Source organism: Tursiops truncatus, chromosome 3 (genome assembly GCF_011762595.2).
Source record: "Tursiops truncatus isolate mTurTru1 chromosome 3, mTurTru1.mat.Y, whole genome shotgun sequence".
Lineage (NCBI taxonomy): Eukaryota > Metazoa > Chordata > Mammalia > Artiodactyla > Delphinidae > Tursiops > Tursiops truncatus.
The window spans coordinates 7,588,825-7,615,716 of record NC_047036.1 but is presented as its reverse complement, the minus strand read 5'-3'; the positions used below and the strand labels follow the sequence as shown (position 1 = coordinate 7,615,716).

At 43.1% G+C, this 26,892-nt stretch overlaps 1 protein-coding gene across 7 annotated transcripts in view; it reads left to right on the top strand.

Annotated features, from left to right (window-relative positions):
• Nucleotides 1-26,892, top strand: part of SEMA5A (semaphorin 5A) — a 479,761-nt gene that overhangs the window by 306,136 nt on the left and 146,733 nt on the right. For all 7 annotated transcript variants that reach the window (XM_033852756.2, XM_073802003.1, XM_019951068.3 and 4 more), the window contains 2 exons: nucleotides 6,903-7,001; nucleotides 8,607-8,820. In XM_033852756.2, coding sequence (XP_033708647.1) covers nucleotides 6,903-7,001; nucleotides 8,607-8,820 — 313 coding nt within the window. The remainder of the gene's footprint in view (nucleotides 1-6,902; nucleotides 7,002-8,606; nucleotides 8,821-26,892) is intronic.

The window sequence follows — 26,892 nt, the reverse complement described above, 5'->3', positions numbered from 1 at the left end:
GTCGATTAAAATGACCATTTAGGGAATCAACGTCAAGAAAATGTAGCCAGATCTTTGATTTGAGCCTGTGTAGCAGAGAAGGGAGGACGGAGACTGTCAATTCTTGGTGAGCTTTGAATTCTATTTTACTTAAAATTTTCAGCTCACTTGGGAGAAAAGGGGTGACTTGACCTGAAATGGCTTAAACATCCTATCTACGAAAACAGGAGTGGGAAATCTGTGTTGTTTATGGATTCAAAAAGGTTGCATAAGAAAATCTGTTGGATTTAGTTATTTTTGAAACATCACTCTAGACATTGGCTTCTAGAAGTATTTAAATGTGTTTTACACAAATGTTATTTTAAACGTAAATAGTCGATTCTCTTGTGATCTAACAAAAGCTCCTTGTCTGCTTGGGGTTATTATGTCTAAACCAAAGCCCTTCCTACCATGACCTTTAGGAACTTTACAGAGGAAACACAACCGCTTATTAAGGGAGTGAAAGAGCTCCTTTATGCACATATTATACTTTATAATTTTCAAAAGATTCTCGCTTGTGATCTCATTTCAGTATTTTTAACACCAAGTTCCTAGAACGATTTTGCAAGTTAGTGGGAGAGTTTGGATTAGAATCCAGTGCTCTGTGTATTGCTCTTCCTGCTGTGTCCTGTGGTCCTGCTTCCCAGGTTGTCAAATTCTGCTCATAAACAGGTAAATTCCAGAGAAGAAAAACATGATGCCATCCCGCCTGGGAACCTGTGATGTAGGGGGTGAAACAACGTTTTCATCCAAGGTGCCAATGTTTGGAAAGCTGTGAGTTAGCTGGTGCAGGCAGTACACTACAGAACTGCCTTTGTTCTGTATAATTGCTCCAGAAACGGAGGGTTCTTTAAGGTCAGATACTAACAACCTGTGCAGATTACACATACCAAATGTTGATTCCGTAACAAGTTACCCTTGGAGTCAGAGCTCAGTTGAAAACAATCTCATTAGGTAAATAAATATATATAATATACTCTATTAATACACTTATATAGCATACACTCTTTTAATATATATTCGTATATATGTATATCCGTATATTTATAGTTTTATAGATATACATATAAATATCTATATTTATATATCTAAATATGGACATAATAGTATGTCTATATATTTATATAAATGCTTCTGTAATATGTATGCGTATATATTCATATGTAATATATATGTCTCCTATATATGTATATATGTCTTATATGTGTGTGTGTGTGTGTGTTTATATATATATTTACATCTGATTGGATGGTCCAGTTTTTCAAGACCCACAGTTAGTCTTTCTTCAAGCAGAACATCTGTTTGGGAAATAAATATGATGAAGTGCTGCAGGGCAAACCCAGTTATTTCATGAAGAAAATTGTCCCCAAACACATGCTCTCTCTGCTGGGGCCTCGGTCTTATGTCCTTGAGATCAAGTGGGCATCGGCTGTCACATCTAAAAGCTCTTTCGGTGAGTCAGCAACTGTGCATGTCAGCTCTCAATTCAAGCAGGAATTGCTTCAAAGTCAAGGACAGGTTGACCCACCGGTGGGACTGCAGGCACAAGCGGGTTATTTTAATGTTTAAGTGCTATTATCAAAGTGAGGTAGATGAGTTTCATTGTAACAACAGAAGCCATGTGCTGGCAGGCTCCCGGGAGCCTTGGGAACGTGCACTGTGTCTTCCTGGAAAACTGGAATTCCTTAAATCCCCTTATGCCATTTTTGAGCTACAGAAATGGGAGAAAAGAAACAAATTCTCAGGTGAGATTCTTATCATGGACATTTAGATAAGCTCATTTAAAAGATAAACCTAGAGTAGAACCTCCTGAAAGGACTTCTGTGTTATATTTTAAAACACGTGGTCCAAGCAGTACTTGTAGTAGGTTCAGGTAACCCGTGAAAAGCCCCTGTCTGTAGCAAAGACTGACAAAGTGATAGACTATAGATTTTCCCATAGGAGAATTTGGATTTGGGGATCACCATCATGAGGAGACTCAGTATTACAGGGCCTGGCACTCAGCCGTTTCCTGTCATTCTTAATTTTTTTTTTTGCGTTACGCGGGCCTCTCACTGTCGTGGCCTCTCCCATTGCGGAGCACAGCCTCCAGACGCACAGGCTCAGCGGCCACGGCTCACGGGCCCAGCCGCCGCGCGGCATGTGGGATCTTCCCGGACCGGGGCACGAGCCCGCGTCCCCTGCATCGGCAGGCGGACTCTCAACCACTGCGCCACCACTGATTCATAAATTGATCTTCTGCTCCAAAGCAAAGTACTTCTGCTTTCTTTCATTTCTGTTTTTACATTCTGTTTTGCTTGGACTTTCTCCAATCTCTCATCAAAAAAAAAGAAAGAAAAAGAGAAAGTTGTTATTTGCAATGTATTTATTTGCTTAGGATTCACATCCAGTCTGTTTCTAGATAGAATCAGTTGAGCAGTTTGTGAATTAACCATGAGGGAACATTTAGGGGAGTGAAACAGGAAGGGGCTGAGCTGAGCTGACCCAGACTGTCGGGCGAATGAGTTCAGCCTTGGACAGTTAAGAAGAAACACGGAAGTACCACCCCGCCTCCAGTGGTTCCTCCTATTGGACACAGAGGGTGAGAAGAGCTCGTCCAGCCTCACTGGTGATGGGACAGAACTCTTCCCCCCCCCCCCATCCTCTTCTCTGTTCCCTCCAACCTTGCATGCTGGGCTTACCTAAAGCATTACCCTCCTCAGGCCCCACTTACCGTACGTAAGCAACTACGGCTTTCACGGAGCTGGTGATGCCTGCATCCTCTTAGTAAAGACCGCATAAGCCTCCATGTCCGATTGTCCAGTTTCCTGACATTTACCTGCTTCCTTCCCTACATCCTCACTCAACATGAGGGAGCCTATCAGCATCGGGGAGACACACAGCCCAGGTAACCTTTCCCAGAGGGTACAGTGTATTCTCGTGATTTCCAGAACATACTTTTTAAATTCTCTGTTCTAATTCTTTAAAAAAATTTTTTTGATGTGGACCATTTTTAAAAAGTCTTTCTTGAATTTGTTACAGTATTGCTTCTGTTTTATGTTTTGGTTTTTTGGCTGCAAGGCATGTGGGATCTTAGCTCCCCGACCAGGGATCGAACCCTCACCCCCTGCATTGGAAGGCGAAGTCTTAACCACTGGACCACCAGGGAAGTCCCTCTCTGTTCTAATTGAAATAATATTGTGCCCTCCCTCATTTACTTTTTTCCAGGATTTTTTTTGACAACCAGTTGGATTTGTCCTTCTGCTCTGACACACGTCAGCATCCTGGGTATCACATCCCCAGCCATCTTTCTAGTTCTTCATCAAGTTTGTAATGGGCCTTCAGGAAGGTTAATGACCTACAGTCCTGTTTTCACTTTGTCTTTCTTTTGGGAGATTAAGATAAACACCACATCTGTTATCTTTATTGTTTCTCTTCCCAAAATTGATTAGAGGCCCTTGCTTTTTCTTCACCAGGTCTGTAAGACTCAGCCATGAGAGCACCTCTTTTCAATGGGGATGATTCTCTTGGAATAACTTACCCTTGGCCAAGTTCACGGTGATATGACTGCCTCTAGAGCATTTCTACCTGTGTCAGTCTCCTGCTTTAAAAAAACAAAACGCGAAAAGTTCTTTTATGTTTTGACTCATTGTTGAGAGAGTTCTAAAAGCAGCAACAGAAAACAAACAAAATCTCCACATCGCTCCACTGTCTGTAATTTTCTCTCATTCTTTATTATAGTGGCATTGTTGTGTCTGCTTTGTCCATTCCGGCCATCAAGAGCCATCTCAGCCCTGTGTTCCCCGAGTTGTCTTTCTGGAGCGCCCTCAGACGCCATTAGGTCTGGGGTTTCCACCCTGGCCTTGATCCTGTCTCTGCAAACTCTGTGCCCCTCTGCTCTCTGAGGCGGCGCACCCCTCCTCTGTGTTCTCTGAGTGAGAGCTCCCTGACCCTGGGAAGGGATAACGATGTGCCTTTTTGATGTCTTGGTTTGTTCTTTCTCTTCAGAACTCTCCTTCCCTTTCCCCAGGTATAAAAGCAAAACAGAACAGAACAAAATAAGCCTCCCTATCAGGTGTACCTTTCTCAGTTACTCAATTTATTGTCTTCCTTTGACACTCATTTCTTAATTCGTCTAATAGTTAATTTCAATCTTTCATTCTGTCTTTTTTTTTTCCTCAGTCAAAGTATCTTCAGTTTAGCAGCCAATGATAATTTGTTGTTTTTTTTTTCCACACACACACACTGTATTTTATTTTTACAGGAGATAAATAGACTGACACCAAGCATTGTAAATGGATGACCGCAACAGAAGCAACAATGATTGCAATTACCAAACACGAAACACACTCACACTATGTCATAATATTGACATTCAGTCCAGGAATCCTCCACTGTAGCAGTTCCTTCACTTTGCAGTGAAAATTGATTGGTATATTTTTTGCCTCTGAGTCCTCGTGGGATTTTTTTTTTTTAATTCAAACAGAAAGTCACAAAAATTATAATCATCCTCATCAGTTCACTCAGTCCCATGTGATTAATTTTTTTTCATCTTGATCTTTTGTTAGCACTTTTATGAATTCATCAGTTTTCCATTAGAGTTCTGAAAATGCTTATTCATTCAGTTCAGCAGTATAGTCAGTTACCAGAAACCTGTACTTGTCAGAGTCTTTTCCATGAATTCCTTGAAGATGAAACCCTTTTATAGGAACATTTTTGCAAAAGCATCAGAGTACACCCAGAACTGTCTGTAAAAGACAAAAGACTTAAAAATGACCACGGTTAAAGATTTGATGAAAGTTCATAATAATGCAATTGGCAAGGAAATTTAGTTATTTCTGAGATATACATTTTAAAGTAATAACTAGAATTATGACTTATAACATTATACCAGAACATATAAGATTTTTAGAAATTTCATGTAATGTCTGAAACATTTATATTAACATATTTCCATACAAAAAATCAAAGAAAGTTTAGTATTAGTTGTTTTTTGTTTGTTTTTTTTTTTTTTTTAGGCTGCAGGATAATTTGTTGCTTTTATTGTTAGTAGTAGTATTAGGAAAATTATCTACCTTCGATATTTTACTTTACAGTTAGAAAACAAATTCAAATATTTTAGCTCATTTTATATCCACAGCTAGGCCATGCCACAGGCTGAGTTATGGCAAATCAACATTCGTGGAGACTGAGGCTCCATTCCACTGAAGAGAGCACTGCTGTGCCGTTAGATCCAGATCCTCCTGATTGGGGAAACGTGTGTCAAACCGATATATCCTCATGCAGCATCTTCTAGGTCTGGTTGGTTGGTCAGTCGCCATTTCCTGTTCATTTGCTGGAGTCTGACTTTGCCCTTTCACACGGAAGCAGGAGGGACTGAATTACGGAAGTAGTTTCCTTACCTGTCTCCTGAACTGCCCTATCACATCTCTACTAGCTTCCACGTGGTCCAGAGTGGTCCTTCATTCACAAACATCACCTCAGGTCAAAACGGCATGCAGTGGCACAGGGAGATCAGCTCGGTGCTCTGTGACCACCTGGAGGGGTGGTATAGGGAGGGTGGGAGGGAGACGCAAGAGGGAGGGGATATGGGAATATATGTATATGTATAGCTGATTCACTTTGTTATACAGCAGAATCTAACACAACGTTGTAAAGCAATTATACTCCAGTAAAGATGTTTAAAAAAACAACAACTGCATGCAGTAAAAACATAAAACGGTTCCTTCACATTCAGAATAAAAAGTAAACTCACTGGTCTGGCACACCTGGCCTGTGCCTGGCTCCCCAGCTTATGTCTACCTCTTCTGTACATAGTGAAAGCACGGTGCTTTCTCCAACCGTGATGCCTTGTCACAGTCCATTCTTTCTGCTGAGAATGTGTTTTCCCTCCTTTGCTCAGTAAAATCCTGCAAGTGTCAGGGGGTACCTCCTCAAGGAAGCCTCAGCAAATCCTACGCTTCCTTTGAAACTTATCTCAGGTGTCATCTCCTCCAGGGAGCCTTCCTGCACCTCCTCCCTTCCCCTCTCCTCTGGGGCTAGCAATATGCTGTTCTCCGGTGACTCCTCATTAGAGTACGTGGACAGCTCCGTGTATTTTAATTTTGCGCTACGGGCCTAGATTGTGACTTTTTCCACAGTCTCTGCCAAAGAGTATCTAATCAGTAAATGCTTGCTGCCTGAATGAATGAAGAGCTTTCTACCTGAAAGTTCCTGCACTACTGTGACCACGTCCTAGACTTCTATGTATGTTTTGCAATCACAGCAAAAATATTCAGCTGTGAGCCATCCCTCAGCATGAGCTTTCATGCCTCTTGTTCCAGACATCCTTGACTTATTAGTTATATTTTAATTTTTCATCAGAGAATCAAACATGTTTATAGATTCTTGCTGTGTATGCATTTTGAGAACTTTATGTGAAACTTCTTGCAAGTTGCAATCAGAGTTTCCCATGTGACCCTAGCATCTGGAGAAGCATTCACCATGTTTTTTCAAGTTCCTGGGGAAGTTTTCTAAGACACTGTTTCATGAGCAGTGTTTGTTTATTTTCCTAATATATGTCAAAGGCAATTTAGGGCTCACACTGTTATCTGCTACAACTCAAAATGAAAGCCCATTCCTCAAAAGAAGACACATGCTTTGAGATTTTAACTGAACGTATATTTATATCTATCTTTACAAATATCCTCGATTGAGCAAGCGTGCAGAGAAAGTCAGACTATTTTAGAGTTCTGTTGTTATTTTTTGGTCAGTATCCGAGAGGATTTTTTGGTTTGTTTGTTTGTTTGTTTTTACTGGTTAATTAACATCTAATCTATTAACTAGACAAGATGTATTCATACTCACCGTTCCTCTTGTGCTCAGGCCTCCTTAACGAGTTTCTTGTGATTTTTTAATTTTTTCAGGAGGAATGTCAGAACTACATCCGGGTACTGTTGGTGGGTGGCGACAGGTTATTTACCTGTGGAACCAACGCTTTCACGCCTGTCTGCACCAACCGCACGGTACGGCTTCAGGTGGAGCTTTGACAGATTTTAATACCTGGAAAATCCAAGCATTCTATTAAAACCCTAGTTTTAAACGTGTTTCTATTCTCCAAAGAGTTGCTTTTTAATTTTAAAAAACATCTTTTGTCAAACTGAGTAAATATTTGATGTACTGATCTATTACTAATAACACTATTATATAAAGAACTGGTAAGAATTCTAGCTTGTTTAATTAAAGTTAAATATGCTTTCAGACTATTTCTACCAGCTTATTTCCCACCAGACCCTAAACATAATCCTAAACGTATTCTTATTTCTTTTTCTTCTTTATCGTAGGGAGGCTGTTAAGTATTAAAATAACCTAAAATCATAATCCAAGTGAAGAAAATACAGTTTACAAATTGGATGAGAAGAGTGTCAAAAAAGTAAAGCAAACTAGCAAACAAATGGAACCCTAGGAAAAGTAAAGTTATATGCCACCCTCTGTCTTTTTATTTTAACCTGTCATTATTGACAGGGGAATTTTCAGCATCCAGGTCTTATACCCGTAGAACTGCCGGGTTATCAGAGCACACGTGTAATCTTCCTTATATGGGATATTCATTTGATCTTCCTCCAGGAACATGATGAAGAAATATCACTATGTTAATTTCCTGGTTACACACTTTCTCTCAAGACCTGAGCTTACCATCCTCCTTTAGTATTCATTATTTTCAAATAACATTCAGTTATTGGAAAGAAAGGGAGGATGTTGATGATAAGAAGTGATGCTCACAGAGAGATCCCTAGGTACCAGGGCCTGTCCGAAGCACCTTACAACTTCATCCTCACATCCACCCTACGTGGTGCTTACCCTTTGGGTCACCACTTTATAAGCGTCTAAGGCTTAAAGACTTGAAGTAGCTTACCCGGGGCTACACGTCTAATAAAGCAGGCAGTGTATCTGAGCCCCCCTGCCTAACCCCTCTGCTCTTGTACCTCTCAGGTAAGAGTAAAGAAACCAGAGGCGAGCAAAGATTCCCTCCCCATCCAAAGAACTTTTCTCATGCACTGATTGTTCAGCTCCTCAAATGCTGGATTCCCACCACTTGACTGCCAGGCACTGAGTTGCCTCTCTGAAAACTAAAAACTAAAGGCTTGGAAGTTTGGGCTACGTGGAGCTAAATGTCCATGCATCCTTACCCATGAATGCAGTTTTGGGCTATTCATAATGTTTCGATTCACTTTTATTGATAAAATTGTACATAATTTTTATTGCAATTTGTATTTCTATAAATATTGAAGTTGGGTTTTTAAATTAAAGTGGAAAAATCTGCACTGTCCCATGCATTATAAATAAAGTCATAGACAATAATCTCACTTCGTCTTTTGTGAGTATCCAAAAGCCAGAGGTTCAGTAACTCTCAAAGGATGATGAGAGCGCTTGTTTGGTAGATTGTCTAAGGATGACCACCGTGTACTGTTCTCATCCGAGTCAGAGTGCAGAAGTCTGTCCCATTGTATGAGCCCCAGAGAGTTTAGCGTGCATGCTTCCTTTGCAGTTTGGGTGGATATGCTCCATTAACGCTCTTAAAGGGGTTTCCTGGGGGATAATTTGTTTCTCTGTCTCGTCTTCACACCTAGCTGAGTAACCTGACGGAGATCCATGATCAGATCAGCGGCATGGCGCGCTGTCCTTACAGCCCTCGGCACAATTCCACGGCTCTCCTCACGGCGGGCGGGGAGGTCTACGCAGCCACGGCCATGGATTTCCCCGGACGCGATCCCGCCATTTACCGAAGTCTGGGCGTCTTGCCCCCTCTCCGCACCGCGCAGTACAACTCCAAATGGCTCAACGGTAAGTCTTACCTTCACTCCCAGTTTCCCCTCTCGTTGGTCTGTGATGCCCGGTGACGTGGTGTTCAACAGCAAACTGTCACCGTTTCTAAAAATAAAATAATTTCTTCATTTTCTAAAGAAATCAAAATGTACCCGCTTTTGGATTTCAGTGTGGAAAGGTATCAGATGGCTCTTTGCCAACTCGGAAGAGAAGTGATATTCTCCACACTTAGGACATGATAATAAAGCTAATGGTGATATGAGCGTTCCTCAGACTGAAGCTGCTTTTTCATATTATTGTTTGCAGTTTAGGAAATCCGATGTCATGTCAAAGATATCTGTAGCCTCATGTGCATTCTTTCTTAACTTCTTTATTAGATACCTAAAAAGGGAAATTACTAGCGTTTCATGAAAGTTTCAGGCAATTGTGTAAAAGAATGTGTTTGGCTTTAGGTAGCTCCAAATAACTTGACCAGTTTTTTTTCTTATTTAATTTTTTATTTTATATTGGAGTGTAGTTGACTTACAATGTTGTGTCAGCTTCAGGTGTACAGCAAAGTGATTCAGTTCTACGTATACATGTAATTATTCTTTCTCAGATTCTTTTCCCATATAGGTTATTACAGAATATTGAGTAGAGTTCCCTGTGCTACACAGTAGGTCCTTGTTGATTATCTATTTTATATAGAGTAGTGTGTATATGTCAATCCCACACTTCTAATTTATCCCTCCGCACCACGTTTCCCCTTTGGTAACCATAAGTTTGTTTTTGAAGTCTGTTTCTGTTTTGTAAATAAGTTCATTTATATCATTTTTTCTTTTAGATTCCACATATAAGTTGACCACAGTTTTTTAAAAAAGGGTGTCAAGTCATACAACTGGAAGGTCAGGGTAGGTGTCTTCAGAGTTGCTCACTTCAATGACTCAAGAGTTAGTAAGGGACCCAAGTCCTGTCACCACTGTCTCTGCCACCCACAGTCTGTCAGGCTGGTCCTCAGGCTAGCTCTGCTCATGGGTGCAAACCTGCGGCTACAATTCCTGGTACTGCATCCAGACATGACAATATCCAGTGGAAGAAGAAGCACGTTCCTTGTGTCCTTTTTTTGAAGAAATCAGAAACCCCCAGAAGACTTCCCTTGAATCCTGGGCTAGAACTTGGTCACTGGCTCAATTAACAAATAGAAAGTGATTCCAGCCACCCAAATTGAAGTTAAAGTTGGCTAGGTACTGAGACCTGCCAGCTGAAATTCAGCCCTCTGCATATGGGTACACACACACACTAGCAAACACAATGTTACACACACACACACACACACACACACACACACACACACACACTAGCAAACACAATGTTATCGATAGATGTATGCACCATATGTAATCCATTCCCTCAGTCGTTTAGTTGATAGTTCGCATAAAGATGAAATCTTGTAATTGCCATGATAATATTTACTATTTTGAGCTTTCGAGTCCTACGAAGATTTACTGGCTTTTCATCAGGTACCAGCTCATTATTGTTGACCCGAGTTTCTTACCTCAGCACTATTGATGCTTTGGGCCAGATAATTCTTTTTTGGGGAGAGGGAGTTTGTCCTGATTATTGCAGGGTGGTTAGCAGCAACCCTGCATTATACCCGCTAGTTGCAACAGCATGGCCCGCCTCCTGAACTGTGACAACAAAAACTTTGTCCAGAAACTGCCAGATATTCCTTGGGGGACATATTGCCTCTCTCTGAGAACCACTGGTTTAGAATGATCACGTCTGCATATTTATGCATATGTGTATATATACACACGAGCATTTTGTCAAATAAGATAGTCAAACCAGCCATCACAGTTTGCCTTTAAAAGACTCCCTTGTAGAGAAAAGAGTCTTCATCCAGTTTCTTCAGCAAGTTGAATGACTCCGTGAGCTTCCAAAGGGCAACGTGAATTGTTTTCTCAAACCAAAGCACTAACTAGATTCCCTAGGTTAACATTATTTCTGTTGAACTGGTTTCAACTGGACCTTTCGACTCTCTGTGGAAGGTTTCCTTTCCGCTCTGATGCTTTCTTTCATCTGTGTAGCTTAAAGTTCTTTCTATTCATTTGTTGAGTTTTACTGGCCAAGCAGTTTCCACTTAAAAATCAAAATGACTTATTCCCCAGCCACAAGCATTGCATTTAGAGTTTGCTGAAAGCAAAGTAAAAATTAATTCGGAGTACAATCTCTTTCTTTCCCCGGAAGCGACACCCTGAAGAATATCTTGGGAAAATAATTCAGGTTATGGCATGAGTTAGAAACACTGTTTCTTTCCGTGTGACTTAGATGCCCAGGCTGATCAGGTGTTCAGATGCTGTTAACCTTCTGGGTGTAATCTTTCCCATTTGAGAGTCAGGTGATGTCATAAGGACAGCTGAAGAGCTCACCCAGGGTTTCCACAGTCACTGTAGGCATATATGTCCTAAAATCATAAATGATATTATCCAGCGACTGTGGCGATTGCAAGTAAGTCCAAGGTGAACATGGCGGAGCCGCCACTCTGCTCACGGCGTCATCATACCTCGCACGGCACTGAATTGTCCCGCCGTCCGCAGGGAGTGTCACCCTCTTGTTCGCCACTAGGAAGGCCCTCACTCCCAGGGCAGAGCACAGAGAGCCCTGAGGCTCCCAAGTTGAGTGTTGATTCCCTCTCCTGTGTTCTCTTGGGACACTTTCTTCTACTGAACCCTGAGGTATCATTTCTACCTCTGATTGGCCCTGGTTTTCTGCTCTGACTCTCCCTCCAGCATAGATTCTGGCCTCTGAGCCCCACTGAGCTCTGCTTCTGTGCCCCTGCTGGGCCCGGATGCAGGGACATTTATTCTCACTGTTCTTGGAATCCACACTTTTCCTTCCATCTGCCCTTTGACCAGACACCCTGTCTCTGTTCTTTCCACTGTGCTCTGGAGTAATTTTCTTTCTTTACTGGAGGTTGGTGCCTTACCTGTTATCCTTTTGTTCCATATCCTTAAATTTCTTGCTCTCTGGTGATAATCACCATCTGTTTATAAAAATGCTCAGATCTCCTCCCTCTTCCATGAGACAAAGGCAAAGAAATGCAATGAAGCTAAAAACACCCTTAGTTCCGCAGTACCCAAGAAGAGTCCTATTTCCTGTGTGATATTAGGAGTTAGATTTGTTCTTGATAGAGCTTAGTGTTGGAAAATCCCAGGGCTGGTGTGTTAAGAATATGCAGATTATGACCTGCTGAATGAAGAGGTACAAGCTTCCACGTGGGGTTGGCAGGCAGCTTCCTCAGCATCCAACCTCCCGTTTTGGGGAAGTGAAAACCCTGGGGCTTTGATTGAAGGTGCGGTTTCAGTACACTCACGCAAGGAAAGTACAGTCACAAGGTTTATTACTTGCAGATCCCAGAACCCAGGCCCCAGGAGCTGGGGAAGGGCAGCCCTCCATCCCAGGTCAAGAGCAGGAGATAGAGAGAAGGGTAGCAAACACCTATTAACTTACAAGGTTATCTGGGCAGAGGTCACTGTCTTTTCGTGGGCTCAGTGGTCGTATAAGAAGGTAGGGGATGGAGGCTTTGGAGGTGGAAAGTCCTGCCGGCGAATCAGTGCTCACCCTTCAGGATGCTGATTTGTCTCAATTCTCGGTTTCCTCACTTGCAACCTGGAAATAACTTGCCGCCGGACCTGGCAGTTGTGAGATAAAAAATCAGACCATGAAGATATGACGAATATTGGTGGCATGCAGCAGGTACTCGATAAATAGACGTAATTACTGAGAACTCCCCAAAGTCTGATACGACATCGGATGCGTAGTGGCAGTGAGTAAATGTCTGTTGTCTGGGTTCGTGGAGGAACATTTTGGGCTGTGGTTCCTGATTACTGACACCTACCAGCCTCTTGTTTCCCATCTTTCCTGACACGGACAAGCCTCCTCTGTGCTTTCCCCACTGTGCCCCCTGCTGCCCCTCTGGGCTGGACTCTCCTGACTGCCATGTCCTGCTGCTGCCACATCCAGGTCCCCCGGACACATTCACCTACTGCACAATCCTCAGTACCTCCAGGTGTCTACAGGGCTCAGGGTCCCTGGGAGGCCATCACTCAGCTAACAGCTGCTTACAGGTTATGATAAGCAGAGCTCCTGTCTTTGGTTTGGACATTTACCAGTTTTCTGCCAACATTTCTCTGTTGACGAAAGAGAACTTTCTCGGCAGGGGAGGTGTGGGGGATAACACCTGTGAACCGTGGTCAGCAGAATTTTTGTTTTCAGCTTCCCTGCTGTGATTAAATTGTGTACAGGATAATTTGCCTGTACAGGGAGGTAGACCCTTTCCATAATTGGGTTAATTAACTCGTACAGGGCAAACTCATGGCATGAGCGGTACAGCGGTCGCTAGCGTTTCTTGTTTGCCTCTTCCAGCCCTGTGCCAGGCATCTCCCGCCTCAGCCAGCAGCTAGGCACCAACCAACTTCACTGCCTCAAGCCATGCCTTCAGCGACGTTTTGGACGCTGGCTGTGTTTGTTTTGTTTGTTTCCTAGGGTTGCTGCCACGAAGTGCTACAAACTGGGTAGCTTAGAACAGAAATGTGTTCTCTCAGAGCTCTGGAGGCGAGAGGTCCAAGATCAAGGTGTCGGCCGCCCGTGCTCTCCTTGAAGCCTCCAGGGGAGGCCCTTCCTCACCTCTTGTAGCTCCACAGCCCTCATCATCCCTTGACTTGTGGCAGCAACACTCCAGTCTTTCCCTCTGTTCACACGGTCTTCCTCCTGTGGCTCTGTGTCCTCACATGGGTCCTATGGGATTAGGGGCCCCCTTATCCCAGTATGACCTCGTCTTTACTAATTATATCTGCCATGACCCTACTTCCAAACAAGGTCACATTTATAGGTACCAACATATATTTGGGGGGATACAATGCAACCCGCAATAGTGCCCTAATCAGGAAACGCTCAAATGTTGAAATCTTAAACTTCTGCGTCTTATTTTCCAATGACACTGTCTCGTCTCTTTCTGTGTTGCGGGTGAATCCTCTGGCCACACTCAGTCTCCTGGTCTCCGCTGTGTTCTCCTCGTTCTCGACAGACAGTGTTCCCTTCTTGTTCCCAATAAAAAGCGTCAGAAGTCATCAGGTAGGGCTCAAGGGATTGTCTTCGCCCAGGGCAGAGCCGGCCTGCACCCGTTTCCTCCTTCCATGCTCCAGAGCACTGGGGTGGACAGTCCATCCGCTTAAACTGTAGCCTTATCCACTGTGCATCCCTCCTCCACCTCGCGATCTCTGGGGAAGGGGTGCCTCTCTCTTAGGCAGCATTCTAAAGTGGATTTCATCCCCCTCATTCTGTGTCTGAATTACTCCCTCAAAGGGCTGCAGTGAAGGCTTGGCAAAACTCAGCACTGTGACCCTCCAGAGCAAGAGAAGCACACGGCACAAAGGATGCTCTTCAGAATGTCAGAACATGTAGACAAACATGGCAAGTCATGACCCTTCAGGGACCCAAGCCTCTGGGGACCTCCTTTGCTTCAGGGCTACTCTTCAGGCAAGTGGTGACATCAGGCTGTCCAGGGTGACGTCCTGCCAGGATACAGAGAGCCCTGAGTAAGGACCTACCAAGCCTCTAATCTTCCCACCGCACCTCCCAGAGACCCAGCGTAAATACTACATGGTAGGGTTCCAGCAACCTGCCCTGAGCAAGCTAAGTGCCTTGGATCTAATACCAGAGTTCCAGGTGCATCGTCTTATGATACCACCACCATTACAGCTGTCCACCAATGAGTGGGTGTCCCGCCTGCGCCCCTGCACCAGTGCAGCAAGACCCAGGTGGTGGCCGTGCATCGGCTGCCAGCAAGGGCTGACGTGGAGAGGAGAGCAGGGCTGGCTGTGACACCTTCATCGGGTTTTCTCTTTCCCAGCCTGTGTGATCTGACTCCGCTGCTCCTTTGCCCACGTGCCCTCTCAGCATGCTTTAAGGCGGAGTGTGCATTTCCCTGGCTGCACTGTGCTTTCCTCACCATGCTCCTTCCCACGTGCTGTTTATACTGTTCTTTCTTCCCTTGAGTTTTGCCTCATCCGTAATTCCTGCTCCTCCGTAGCTTCAGTTGAAGTTGCAGTTTCCCCAAGACTCGGTGGGTCCCTTTCATCCCTTCTTGACGGGCGTTGTGCATGGCTGTCTTCACCCCACGATGCTGGAGCGCGTGGCCCCTGTCCTGCTCCAACCCCGCTCGCATCCCCATTTCACCTGCAGAGAAAGCTGAGGCAGTGCTGGCCAGCCCCCAATGCTTCCCTGTGCTCTCTCCTACCCACCCTTGCTCCTGCTTTAACCTCTTACATGCATTGCCACTGGCTCCCTCCTTTCTTCCAGGGATTAGCAGACGTTTTCTATAAAGGGCCAGAGAGCGAATATTTTAGATTTTGCACCCGTATGGTCTCTGTTGCAGCTTTTCAATTCTGCCATCGTAGTATGAAGGCAGCCGTCACCAATGCACGCTGCGTGCACATACAACTTTATTCATAGCCAGCGGGCAGGATCTGGCCTGATGGCTGTAGTTTGCTGGTCCCTGTTCTATCTGGAGAGCTCTCAGCCCCAGGCAATCCAGCTGGCCAGTGGGTTTAGCTCCATTATCTTTGCTCAAATGCCACTTCTCAATGGGAGCTCGCCACTGACCACCTTATTTGAAACGACCCCCTCCTCCGTCTGGCCCTCTTGATTCCCCTTAGTCACGTTAGACTTTTATCCTTAGTGTTATGCCTTTAGTACTTGTCTCCTTTCCTCCACTAGAATGAATGTTCCCTAGTGGCCAGGCTTACTTGTTGGTCACCGATGGATCCCGTATACTTTCAACAGTGCTGGACACGTAGTAAACACCCACTACATCATTTTTGAATAAGTGAACTAATAGATGAGTAGTTTACATCTTTGTTTTCCCCACCCATGAGTTTCTGAATTCCTTGAGGGCAGGGATTAGGTGGGATCCATTGTTGTGTGGTCAGCATTTCATATAGTGCCTGAAACACAGTTGAGACTCCATCAATATTTGTTGAATGACTAGAAGATAGGCACGTTTCATAAGTGGCAGAAATATGAATTTTGTTGTTAACAAAGGGAACGTGTCATATGAGTTGTAACCCAGAACTTTAAAAATATAGATTTGTATGTTTGAAACTGATGCGGATCCAAACATGTAAAGAATCTTCTTTTGCCGTTCTCATTTGGACTCCCATTTTCAACCATTATGTATTCAGTTAGTTATCAAAGACAGTATGATTAATTGGATAATGTTCTGGAGGAACTTGAAACATTGAGTTATATGTTTGGTCACGACTATAAGTTTCAAAATCGGATTTTTTCCCCTGTGCAAAAATCGCTCTTCAAACAAACTTACGTGTTTAGAGAAGTACCTTAACAGCCTTAATGCATTAAAATACTAATTGTTAATAACCCTTATTAAATGATTATGGTAAAGCAGGGTAATACATGTTTAATGGTCTATGCTTAAAATAGAGAAGCTGTCAAACTTGCCTTCAAGAAACTGGCAATCAAATCGGGGAAACAGTCAACCCATGAAAAGGGAAAAAAAAATACGTCTGCAAAGTAGCATCGTACAGATTGAGTTTGTGGGTTCTGGGGGAACTGCGTGCCTGCACATGGACTAAAACCTCGATAGGAACTTGGAAAAAGGAATCTGTCAGTGAGCTTTCAGCATGGACATCTTTGGGGGCCTAATCTCACTGGCAGGCAGCAACCTGCTTATTTTCCTTCCCTGGAGGCAGCGTTTGTCTCTCTCTTGGGTTTTCTCCACAGAACTCTGCTGCTTCCTCCCATTCTCTGAGATTCCAGGCTTGACCTCCACCTGGAGGAAAACACACTTGAAATCCATTGTATCTTTTTTTTTTTTTTTTTTTTTGCGGTACGCGGGCCTTCACTGTTGTGGCCTCTCCCGTTGCAGAGCACAGGCTCCAGACGCACAGGCTCAGCGGCCATGGCTCACGGGCCCAGCCGCTCCGCGGCATGTGGGATCTTCCCGGACCGGGGCACGAACCCGTGTCCCCTCCATCGGCAGGCGGACTCTCAACCACTGCGCCACCAGGGAAGCCCCATTGTATCATTTTTAATGAGCTATTATGTTTCCAGTCAAGAAAACTCTGTCTGTAACATCTAAAATTCTCCTAGTTTGAAATAACTCTATCGATGTTACCCACACATTAAATAGACTCTTTGAGGTCTTTAAAATACAATGATTAACCTTCTAGTGATTAAAGATAACTTACTTGGAGGGAGAAAAATCCTTCTGTGCTTAACTCAAGGAAAAATAGTTTCTGCTTATCATGAAGACAGGTGCTTTGTGGAGCTCCCTGCTTCTCCCTGGGTGCAGACACCACTTCTTGGGGGTCCAGACATGGCCAGGCTGGGGTGACCCTGTTGGGCTCCATCCTGGGGACAGTGAGATCACTTTCTGGCAGTCTACACAGTGCAGTCCCTGAAGGTGTGAACAGTCTGCACTAGGCTCTCCCTGGACAGACAAGATTTGCTAAAGCAGGAAATTCATAAATGCAGGCAGTTCCCAGATAAGCAAAATAAAGACAAAAGGGGCCTGGGAATGAAGTGTACTTGTTTAGGAAATCTGTAGTGTTTACCAAGGAAAAGAAGCTAGGTAAAACCCAGAACAAAAATCACGATTGTGTCGTCAGCAGCCTAGTTTTGTACTTTACCAGACAGCACCTGGGGAGATGCTTTCAGAGGGCCGTCCTTGTGAACAGTGGGCTCTGTTCAGTACTGCAGCTGAAAGGCTAACAGCTGACAGCTGACTCGTGAAGTTTCAACTTGTGAAGGTGATGGCATGTGGACTTAGAGCATGGGAGCAAAGTTGTGTGACATGAGACCCAGCATGATGAGCTGCCCTTTTCTAATGTTCAGGCTTGATCAAACCTATCAGAGGGCGTTGGGCAGATTGTCTGTCTTGTGTGGGATGGATGTAAACACCCTTTGGAAGGAGTGTTGTAAACCAAGTCTGATGATCTTTATAGGGTCAGAAAGGAGTTTAAATAAATGGCCTCCCTGCATACCATTTGCCTGTCCGTGCACCTGCTGGAGCCTCTGGTACATCCAGTTGTTACTCCAGGTGCAACGGGGAGTCACAGTGGCTCTTTACAACTTACAGGTGGTTGGGAGACTCCATATAGGTGTTATCTGAACCAGGGCTACATGCTGAAGCATGCACGAGCTAGGATTTGAAGACAGATCCTTCCCCCTCTGTAGACTTCTGGCCTCCCCTTTGTTTAGTCAACATCTTAGGAAATACTGCCACCGTAAGCTGCCTCCGTCTCTCTCCTGATGTCTACATCTTTATGCACAAGTTGCCATGGAAGCGGGATCCAGGGACTTTGGAAATAGTGGCTGGTGCTTCTTGATTGGTGAAAACTTGCAAAAGGAGATGGAATGAGCTGGGGTTATTAAACCCAAAGAAGAAGAGCCTGTGGGGTTATTTAACACAGCCCTTTATGGACACAAACATCTGGTAGGTGACAGGAAGGAATCAATTATTGTGCTCTTTGAAAATAGTGTGTTCTGTCCCAGTCATTGAGCGCTGAGTTCCTGAAAGTTGGGCAGCCACAGAATCCCTTTAGTGTTGTGATGAAGGCTCTATACTTGCCAATAAGTCATGTTGTCACCGAACTCAGGTTCGGCTGCATGTTCCTCAAGAATCCAATACTGAGAGACAAATGTTAGGTAAAGGGAAAGATGGCTTTATTGAGGAAGCCAGCCATTCTGGGGAGAAGGTGGACTCATGTCCCCAGGAGCCAACTCCCACTCCCCAGGTTTTGCTCAAAGATTAAACAGGGAAATGAGGAAGGGGCCATGTGCTGAGGAGAGAGTTGCAAGGTACATGATCAACTCGTGGATCTTTTTCAGATTGAGTGGTGGTGAGGTAGCCAGGAGTCAACATCACTGACCTTCTGGTTCCACCCAGTCTGGGGTCTCTGTGCTTGCGGGCAGCGTACAGTTAATTTCTTCCACCTGGTGGGGACTTCAGTATCTGCAAACCACCTCAAAGGACATGGCTCAGAATATTATCTATAGCCCTTGAGGAGGAAATAAAGGTCCTTGACTTTGTTTAATGGCTAAACGATTATTATTTTGTCTTGCTTGACTGTTTTCCTTTGCTTCTGTATTTTCCCATTTCTCTGATTAAATTTATTCTTTGGGCAAATTTTTTTTTTTTTTTTTTTTTACAGACAAGAGGCAGGCAGAGGACAGCGGGGGTGGGGCGTTTGTCCTGGGAAGGGTCTTGCTCAGTTTCAATTTGGACTTCCAATTTACACATTTCAAAAGAGAATGGATGGGGCTTCCCTGGTGGTGCAGTGGTTAAGAATCCACCTGACAGTGCAGGGGACGCGGGTTTGAACCCTGGTCTGGGAAGATCCCACATGTCGTGGAGCAACTGGGCCCATGTGCCACAGCTACTGAGCCTGTGCTTTAGAGCCCATGAGCCACAACTGCTGAAGCCCACGTGCCTAGAGCCCATGCTCTGCAACAAGAGAAGCCACCGCAATGAGAGGCCCGTGCACTGCAGTGAAGAGTAGCCCCGGCTCACCACAACTAGAGAAAGCCCACGTGCAGCAACGAAGAGCCAATGCAGCCAAAAATAAATAAATTTAATAAATAAATTTATTTAAAAAAAGAGAATGGATAAATCCCACTCTTCCTTCCCCCATTAAGATATTATGACACCAGAGGCACCAACTGTATACACTAAGGCATATGGAGACCTGCGTAAAAAAAATACAGATCCACGCAAAGAAGATATGCCCCATTATAGAGAACACAATATGCTATATAGAAATTTACTAGTACTTATATAACCACTCACGAAAATGTTTTGATGTTCATTGTCTAGACATCATAGCTGTTTCCTGGTGACAGTCCTGGATCACTCCTGACACCTGGCATGATTAACATTACTCCTTTTCCCTCTCAAAAGATTTCCAATTTGGAGCATAAATCATATTGTCATCCTGTTTATAAGATACTCAGTTCTCTGTGTTTCAGTAAATTTGTCTCCATATTATTGTATTAAACTTCTTGTTTTCCCTCAGTCAGTGGCCTCTCACATTTTTTCATTCACTGCTGAACACTGGACGGTATAATCTCTGTGTTTTTGTCTTCTTTCTCGCCCTGGCCCTGATCAGCTCAGGAGACAAAGACCAAGCCGTCATACGAGTTTACTTATTCTAACTGCACAGTATTGTAGCCCAGTATTTTCTTTCGATTAAATCTTGCATGTTTTCCCCTTAGTCTTTAAAAATATTTTACAGGCATTAAAATATCTCTAAGATCTTTGAATTTAAGTTAATATTCCAATTTAAAAACTCCTTACGTTTTACAATTCAGCAGGTAAAATGATTAATTCCTGAAAGAAGTGAACCTATACATTTAAAATATAATCAAGAAAAAATAAACATGGTCAATGGAAACTTGAAGCTTTGAAAATGTTCAGAAATACATAGTCATGAAATTCCTTATAACTAATTGAGCCCCTGGACTGTGTGATTCAGTCGAATCTTACAGGAGATTGGAAAGGCTGCCAGGGGCTTGGTGCTTGGAATGGAGTGAGCCAGCAGGATAGAGAAGGATGTCTCTGGCCCTGTGAGCTAGAACAGGTGGACCAATAGCCAGTTAATGGAGCTCCTGTTGACCCTGAGAGAGGGAGGATGCTCGGTGAGAGTCTGGGCTCCTAGGGTACAAGCTGATGGACAGGTGGCAGTTCTTATTTGGGAAGAGACAGCAACGTGTCCCTGTGGTACAAGTTGCTCCTACTTGAACCTGCAAATCTATATAAGTAACACACTTTCAACAGATTATGGTCCCCCGAAGAAGGAAGGAATCACGTTTGCTGGAGCCATGTTTCTCGTCCTCCCAAGATGATTTAGCAATGGCTTTCTTTCTGCCGGGGCCTCAGTGAGTGAAGGACCTGGGGCTCCAAAGCTCATGTTACTATGTCAGTGATCACTAAGGACACGCTTGGACCACCTCCCACTCCCACCTTCACCTGACATTGCCACCACACACACGGAAATCTGGGCCATAAGCTTGTCTTTAAAACTCTTCAGTGTCTCTCCAGTGGCCCTTGAATTCCAGATTCCTTTCTGTGGATCGCTGGCCCGGCCCAGCCTTCTGCCGCCTGTCCTATTGATTCCTTCTGTGCCAACACTGGCTTCCTTCCATTCCTGGCCACCCTTAGGGTCTTCTCTCCGGCTGCTCTCTCTCCTGCTCTTGGCCCGGAGCCCCATCCGAACCTGGCATCTGCCCTTTCCCTGCTCCCCTCCTTTCTGATTCTCGAATTCACCTCGCTGCCCTGGCCCCCATGGTCTTCTCCTCACTGTGATGGCTCATTGGTCTGTGTCTTGTCTGTTGCCTTACAATGGCCTTGAGGGCATGGGTTGCGGAATACCTGGGGCCCAGGACAGTAGGACAGCCCCACAGTGGGTGGTAAGGAAGTACCTGGTGATATAGGTGCTCTGGCTGACACGCAAGGCTCCACCTCTACCACAGACCCTCCACCGTGTTTGGTTCCAGATTTTCTGAAAGGAACACAGACCCTAATTTGATATACAGAATGCAAATCTAATGAGTTAACTTGTTAAGTAAATACTGATGGTATGTTTACCAACATATGCATTTGTATTCATTTATATATTTTTGTATATGTTTATTATTAATTTATGTATTTATTGTTTATATGATAGTTTATATATATAAATAAATAGTGACCTATATTTTGATGATTAGCGACCAAGTGGTGCGCACTTGGCATGCATTGCCTTTGACTTTTCACAATGATACTACATATTGGGTATTGTTATCAGCGTTCTAAAAGGAGGAAACTGAGAATGTAGGTTGTTAAGTAATTTGACTAAGTTCATACAGCCAGTAGGTGGAAGTATTGAGCCATATATACATATACCTCAATCCTATACATATGTATGCCACACACAAAAAACATACACACACAAACATGTATATCTATCCATCTATATCTATTTATCTATCTATATATCTAATCTTTTCCTAGAAATCTTAAGGAAAGAATTTTAGTATATCAATGGCTTTTAAACCACTTTTTACTTAATTTAGTTTTGGTTTAATTATCCCCTCTTAATGAATCTCTAGATAAAATTAGCTTTACTTTGGAACCCTCTGCAGCACATGTTCATGTAGCTGTGACAAGGGAAACTGTTCACAATAAAGAGAGTATCTGAAATCTAGGAATATGCACAGAAATGGTTTTCGTTGTAACCGACATCAACAAATTAGGGAACTGAAAACCCCTGGCTCACTGTGTGTCATGTCTAAATATTGTTTCCATTAACTCCTTTCTTTTTTGTGGAATCGCTTGCTATTTTAAAAACTCAGCCTGGCTTTATTTATGTTTCCCAAATTCTGATCACCTTTAATATATCCATGTTTGATTACTCATTATCATTATGTGAAGTTCCACTAAATAGAAATTATTAAAAAGGAAATCAAAAAGAAATCATGAGGGCTTCCCTGGTGGCGCAGTGGTTGAGAGTCCGCCTGCCGATGCAGGCGACACGGGTTCGTGCCCCGGTCTGGGAAGATCCCACATGCCGCGGAGAGGCTGGGCCCATGAGCCATGGCCGCTGAGCCTGTGCGTCCGGAGCCTGTGCTCCGCAACGGGAGAGGCCACAGCAGTGAGAGGCCCGTGTACCGCAAAAAAAAAAAAAAAAGTTAATCATGAAATAAAAATTATAACCATCATTTATTGCGAGGCTACTTTGTACCATTCTCTTTAATCCTTAGGTCGAATTGTTGCAGGATAAAGGAACATTCCAGATGTCAGTGGTCCAGCTCAGGGTTTCAAGCTGGGATGGGAGGGTCCAACCCATACAGGCTCCACCCCACCATTTTCTAGTCTGCCTTTGACAGGTGTATCACAAGGTGGCCTTTGACTGCAAAAAAATTTTGATAGATTTTGATGCTAGTAAGATTTTTATAGAGTTGGAAAATTGGAATTCCTTTCCTTTTAATGTCCATTTTCATCAATTTAGACAAATATTTCTATATCGAGAGCCTCTCAGTGATCTAGTCAGTCATCAGATTGGACCATTGAACCTGGTGCCCCTCCGGACAGATGCAGTAGGCGTTGGAATAGACAGAAGACAGAGGGGAAGGATCCATCAGGATGTTCAGTGTTTGGTTTTACATGGTCAGAATCTTCTCAGAGATGTTGATACTTTTGCTCTTCTCATTGTTCCTGTTTATTTATATTGTGTTTCCCTATATTGTGTTTCCCTACTCAGTACTCCCAGTACTCGCATGACCACTATTATGTAAGTCAATGTGCCAAATAAAGGTCCTCATATCATAACACAGTTCTTCTTAAAACCTGACATATTTTGTAGAACACTCTGTAGTCCGTAACTCAATATGTTTAAAAACATGAGGAAAAAACCAGCTTTTCCATGCATATATTTGTAATAAGCTGACACATACTCATGTCTGTTTTTATTCTGAATTAGCAGCACCTTCTATTCATGTGTAGCTCTAATAATAATAATGAATAAAGGAGCTCTTTCATGCACTCACATTCATTGTAGACAGGGAGGCCATTGACTGATTTACGGCTCGTTCAGTTCACTCAGGAGTGACAGATACTAGCTTATGGTGAATTGCATTTTAACAAGAGACAGAACTTCAACAATAGAATGGAAACAATATGCATCTTATTATCCTGCCTGGTGAGATTCAAACATCCCCTACCTCCAGGTTTAGATCTATAAACGCAAGAGCTACTTGACTGTCTATTTAACAATTATTTCTGCTTTTCTTCTATCTTTGGAAAAGGAATAGGATGCTGGCTGAGTTTCCAAAGTCTCGGGAGCCTCCTGATGTGACAGCAGGTCACCCAGTCAGGGCCCATCATCTGCCTGCAGGACCACTGTGGGGCCGCAGGATGTGTTTCCAAATGTAGTTTAGCTCCCCAACTAAAAGGACCTGTAATATGTGGTGAGTTAGAGAAACACATACACTACGTACAAGGCACAAATTCTTCCCTTGTTTTCCCAGCAGGAAAAAATATAGTTGAGCATTTCTATCTAAAAGGCTCTTTGTCACTCTATCATAAAGTGGGTTTGCAGTGGTTTGGAGAGACATTGGAGGTTCTCCATGGAAAGAGGAAGCCGTGGGCTAATCTGCTTGCCATGATTCAGTACTCCTCCCATATGAGGTATCTGGGTGAAATTATTCAGTGGCTGGACAGTGAAAATGACGAACACAGAGAGAGGCTCTCATGGTCCCTGGAGGGCACTCCCAGGCTCTGGTGGGCATCACTGGAAACGTCATCTCTGGAGTCGGGGCAAACGCTTCCCAGCAATATTCTTGTTTAATAAGCCTTTGGATTGTTGGCTTCTTCTTCCTGCTCTTCTTTCTGTGGCATCCTTGATGTCTCTAATAGCTCCAGAGTAAACATTCATCTGGGCATCTGTCTTCCCCTCTGGTCTGTTCCCAAGCCCTCCTCACCTTGGTTCTGAGTAAATCCACTCACCACTTTGGTTTCTAAAGCATTGCCCAGAATTCCAAGTCCTGTTCTTGAATGTTGTTGTTAATGTAACTGATTGTTCTCTTGCAGTCCATTATTTTCTTCAGTGTAGTATAAGGGTACGTGTGTAGGCTGTGAGGTCAGACGGTCTGGATGTGGGACATAACCCAACCACCATTGCTGGTTGTGTGAACTTGGACAGGTTCCTTAACCTCCAGGATTTAGTGTCTTCATCTATGAAATGGGAGGAGTCACACAGTATCTCCCTCTATAATTCCTGTGCATTTACTGAGCTTATGAAGGGGGAGCACCCAGCTCAGAGCCTCACGCAAGAGTTTCGCACTCGACAGGGTTTTTAAACTAGAGGCCAGCCTTGAGCTGGAAGAAACCAAGGCAGATCTTTTTACTTTTTCAGCTCCTCGACTTCCTACGCAAGACTTCCTACATACTGTTTACTATGTGGTTTGCATGCTGTTTGTCCCCAAGTTAATAGCAGAAGTAGGTAGTCATTAGGGTGTTTGATAAACCTTGTGGACTCTGCCTCATACCTCGTCCACATGTGCTGGGACCTGTAGCTAGACGCACCTGTCCTGCATCTTCTTTCTTTGTTTTCTTCATTTTAGATAACGTTTGTTGTTGTTGATGATGGTGGTTTTTGTTTGTTTTCAGTACAAGGACCAAACTGCAGTCTGGTTATAAGAGCCTGGCTGCAGAACCTGCTCTCATATCATTTAGCCTTCTCTTCAGAATTAGACATACATGTGAATATTATCTTCAGAAACTAAATACAGTTTTGTAATTGTTTCACACCTTTGCTTTTGGGATCTGCTTCAGTGAGTAATTCTCTTTGTGAGACTCACAGTGAACACAGGTTCAAAAATCCCCCAATATTTTGCTTTACTTTCCAAAAACACAAGCCGGAGATGTGTAACCTCCTGTTTTTGTGAGCGTCTCTCCAGGATATTAAAGCGTACTGTACACTAAATATTTCTAACTTCCATCTCATACCTGTTCATGCAATCCAGGGTGTTTTGTTCTTTTTTTTTTTAATATCCATTTCAAGTTAAAGCAAGTGATCAGACACTATGTTTGACAGTTTATAAATTAAAATCAGTTCTTATGAAATTCTCTATTACTTAATGTACTTAACATGACTTAAGAACAATATCATGGGCTGAAGAGAAAAGTACATGACATATACAATGGAGAATATTTGTTACATTTTTAGAATGTGAAGTTGAATTAAATTGAAGCATTTTGTGATGACAGCAAATATTGATTGAAATTCAGTTGAATTTGACTGAAAACTGGCCTTTCTGAACAGAATAGCAGGGTACTCAGTGCCACCTGCCTGTCAGCCTCTGAATCATTGTCTGTATTTCAGGTGAGCCTGTGGTGGGTGTTCCTCTTAACATTAATGGGTCATTTTGTAGCCAAACATATTTTTATGTTTGTCCCGCCAATAGCATGTCTGTTGGTACAGTCTGATTGAATCTGGAATAATACAAGGCCAGTTGAATTGTCCTACAGAACTAATTGTCCCCGAAATATGTCCTTGTGGATATAGCTGTTGTGTATATCTTTCCATTAATTTTGAACGCCAAAGGATATTGTCCTATTATCCTAATTGCACCATAAATTAAGACATTTGCTAATGGAGTGGAAAGCTCTTAGCAATAGAGAGAAGAGTAAGAATCAAACCTGGTTATTAAAGATCAGTATTAGGGCACACCTGTATCTGAAAGGGTATCATCCTTATCATCAATAGACTCAAACAGGAAGTTGTGAAGATAACACTTCCAATGCTATGAATGGAATTCAGTTGACAATCTATAATAAATTCCTGAATGCCTAATGAGAGTGGTGATTAAGTAAAAGTTTGCCATAATTTTTTTTCATTTCTAAGTTCCTAATTTTAATCTAATCATGAGGTCAGAAAGCTTCCAGACAATGACTCCATCTCAGTACATTTCCCTCCTTTAAATGGATGCCCCAGCAACCCAGAAATAGGAAGATAAGAATTGATCATCACATTTACATGGTCACCACAGTAACAGGAATTGCTAAAGCTGATTCGGGACACTAACCTTATAGTTTCGGTTTTCACAAGTGGAAACCATTTTTAAAGTCCTTACTAAAAGCACATAACTTATGTCAAAGTCATGCTCGTGTATATAACTAAAATCAAAGAATTTTGGTGTCTTCTACACAAACATGATACCAGACTCCTATATTCTGAATCACATTTCATGTTTTAATCTCATTTCCTCCCACTGTTTCTTTTTCTTTTCACATTCACATAACCTTTATTATAGTATATTGAAATAATTGTTCTATTTTATTGTTATAGTTGCTAGTCTCTCACTGTGTCTAATTTATTTTTCCTTTTTTTTAATATAATAGTGTTTATTTATTTTTACTTGTTGACAGTTCGCTTTATTTATTTATTTATGGCTGTGTTGGGTCTTCGTTTCTGTGCGAGGGCTTTCTCTAGTTGAGGCAAGCGGGGGCCACTCTTCGTCGCGGTGCACGGGCCTCTCACCGTCCCGGCCTCT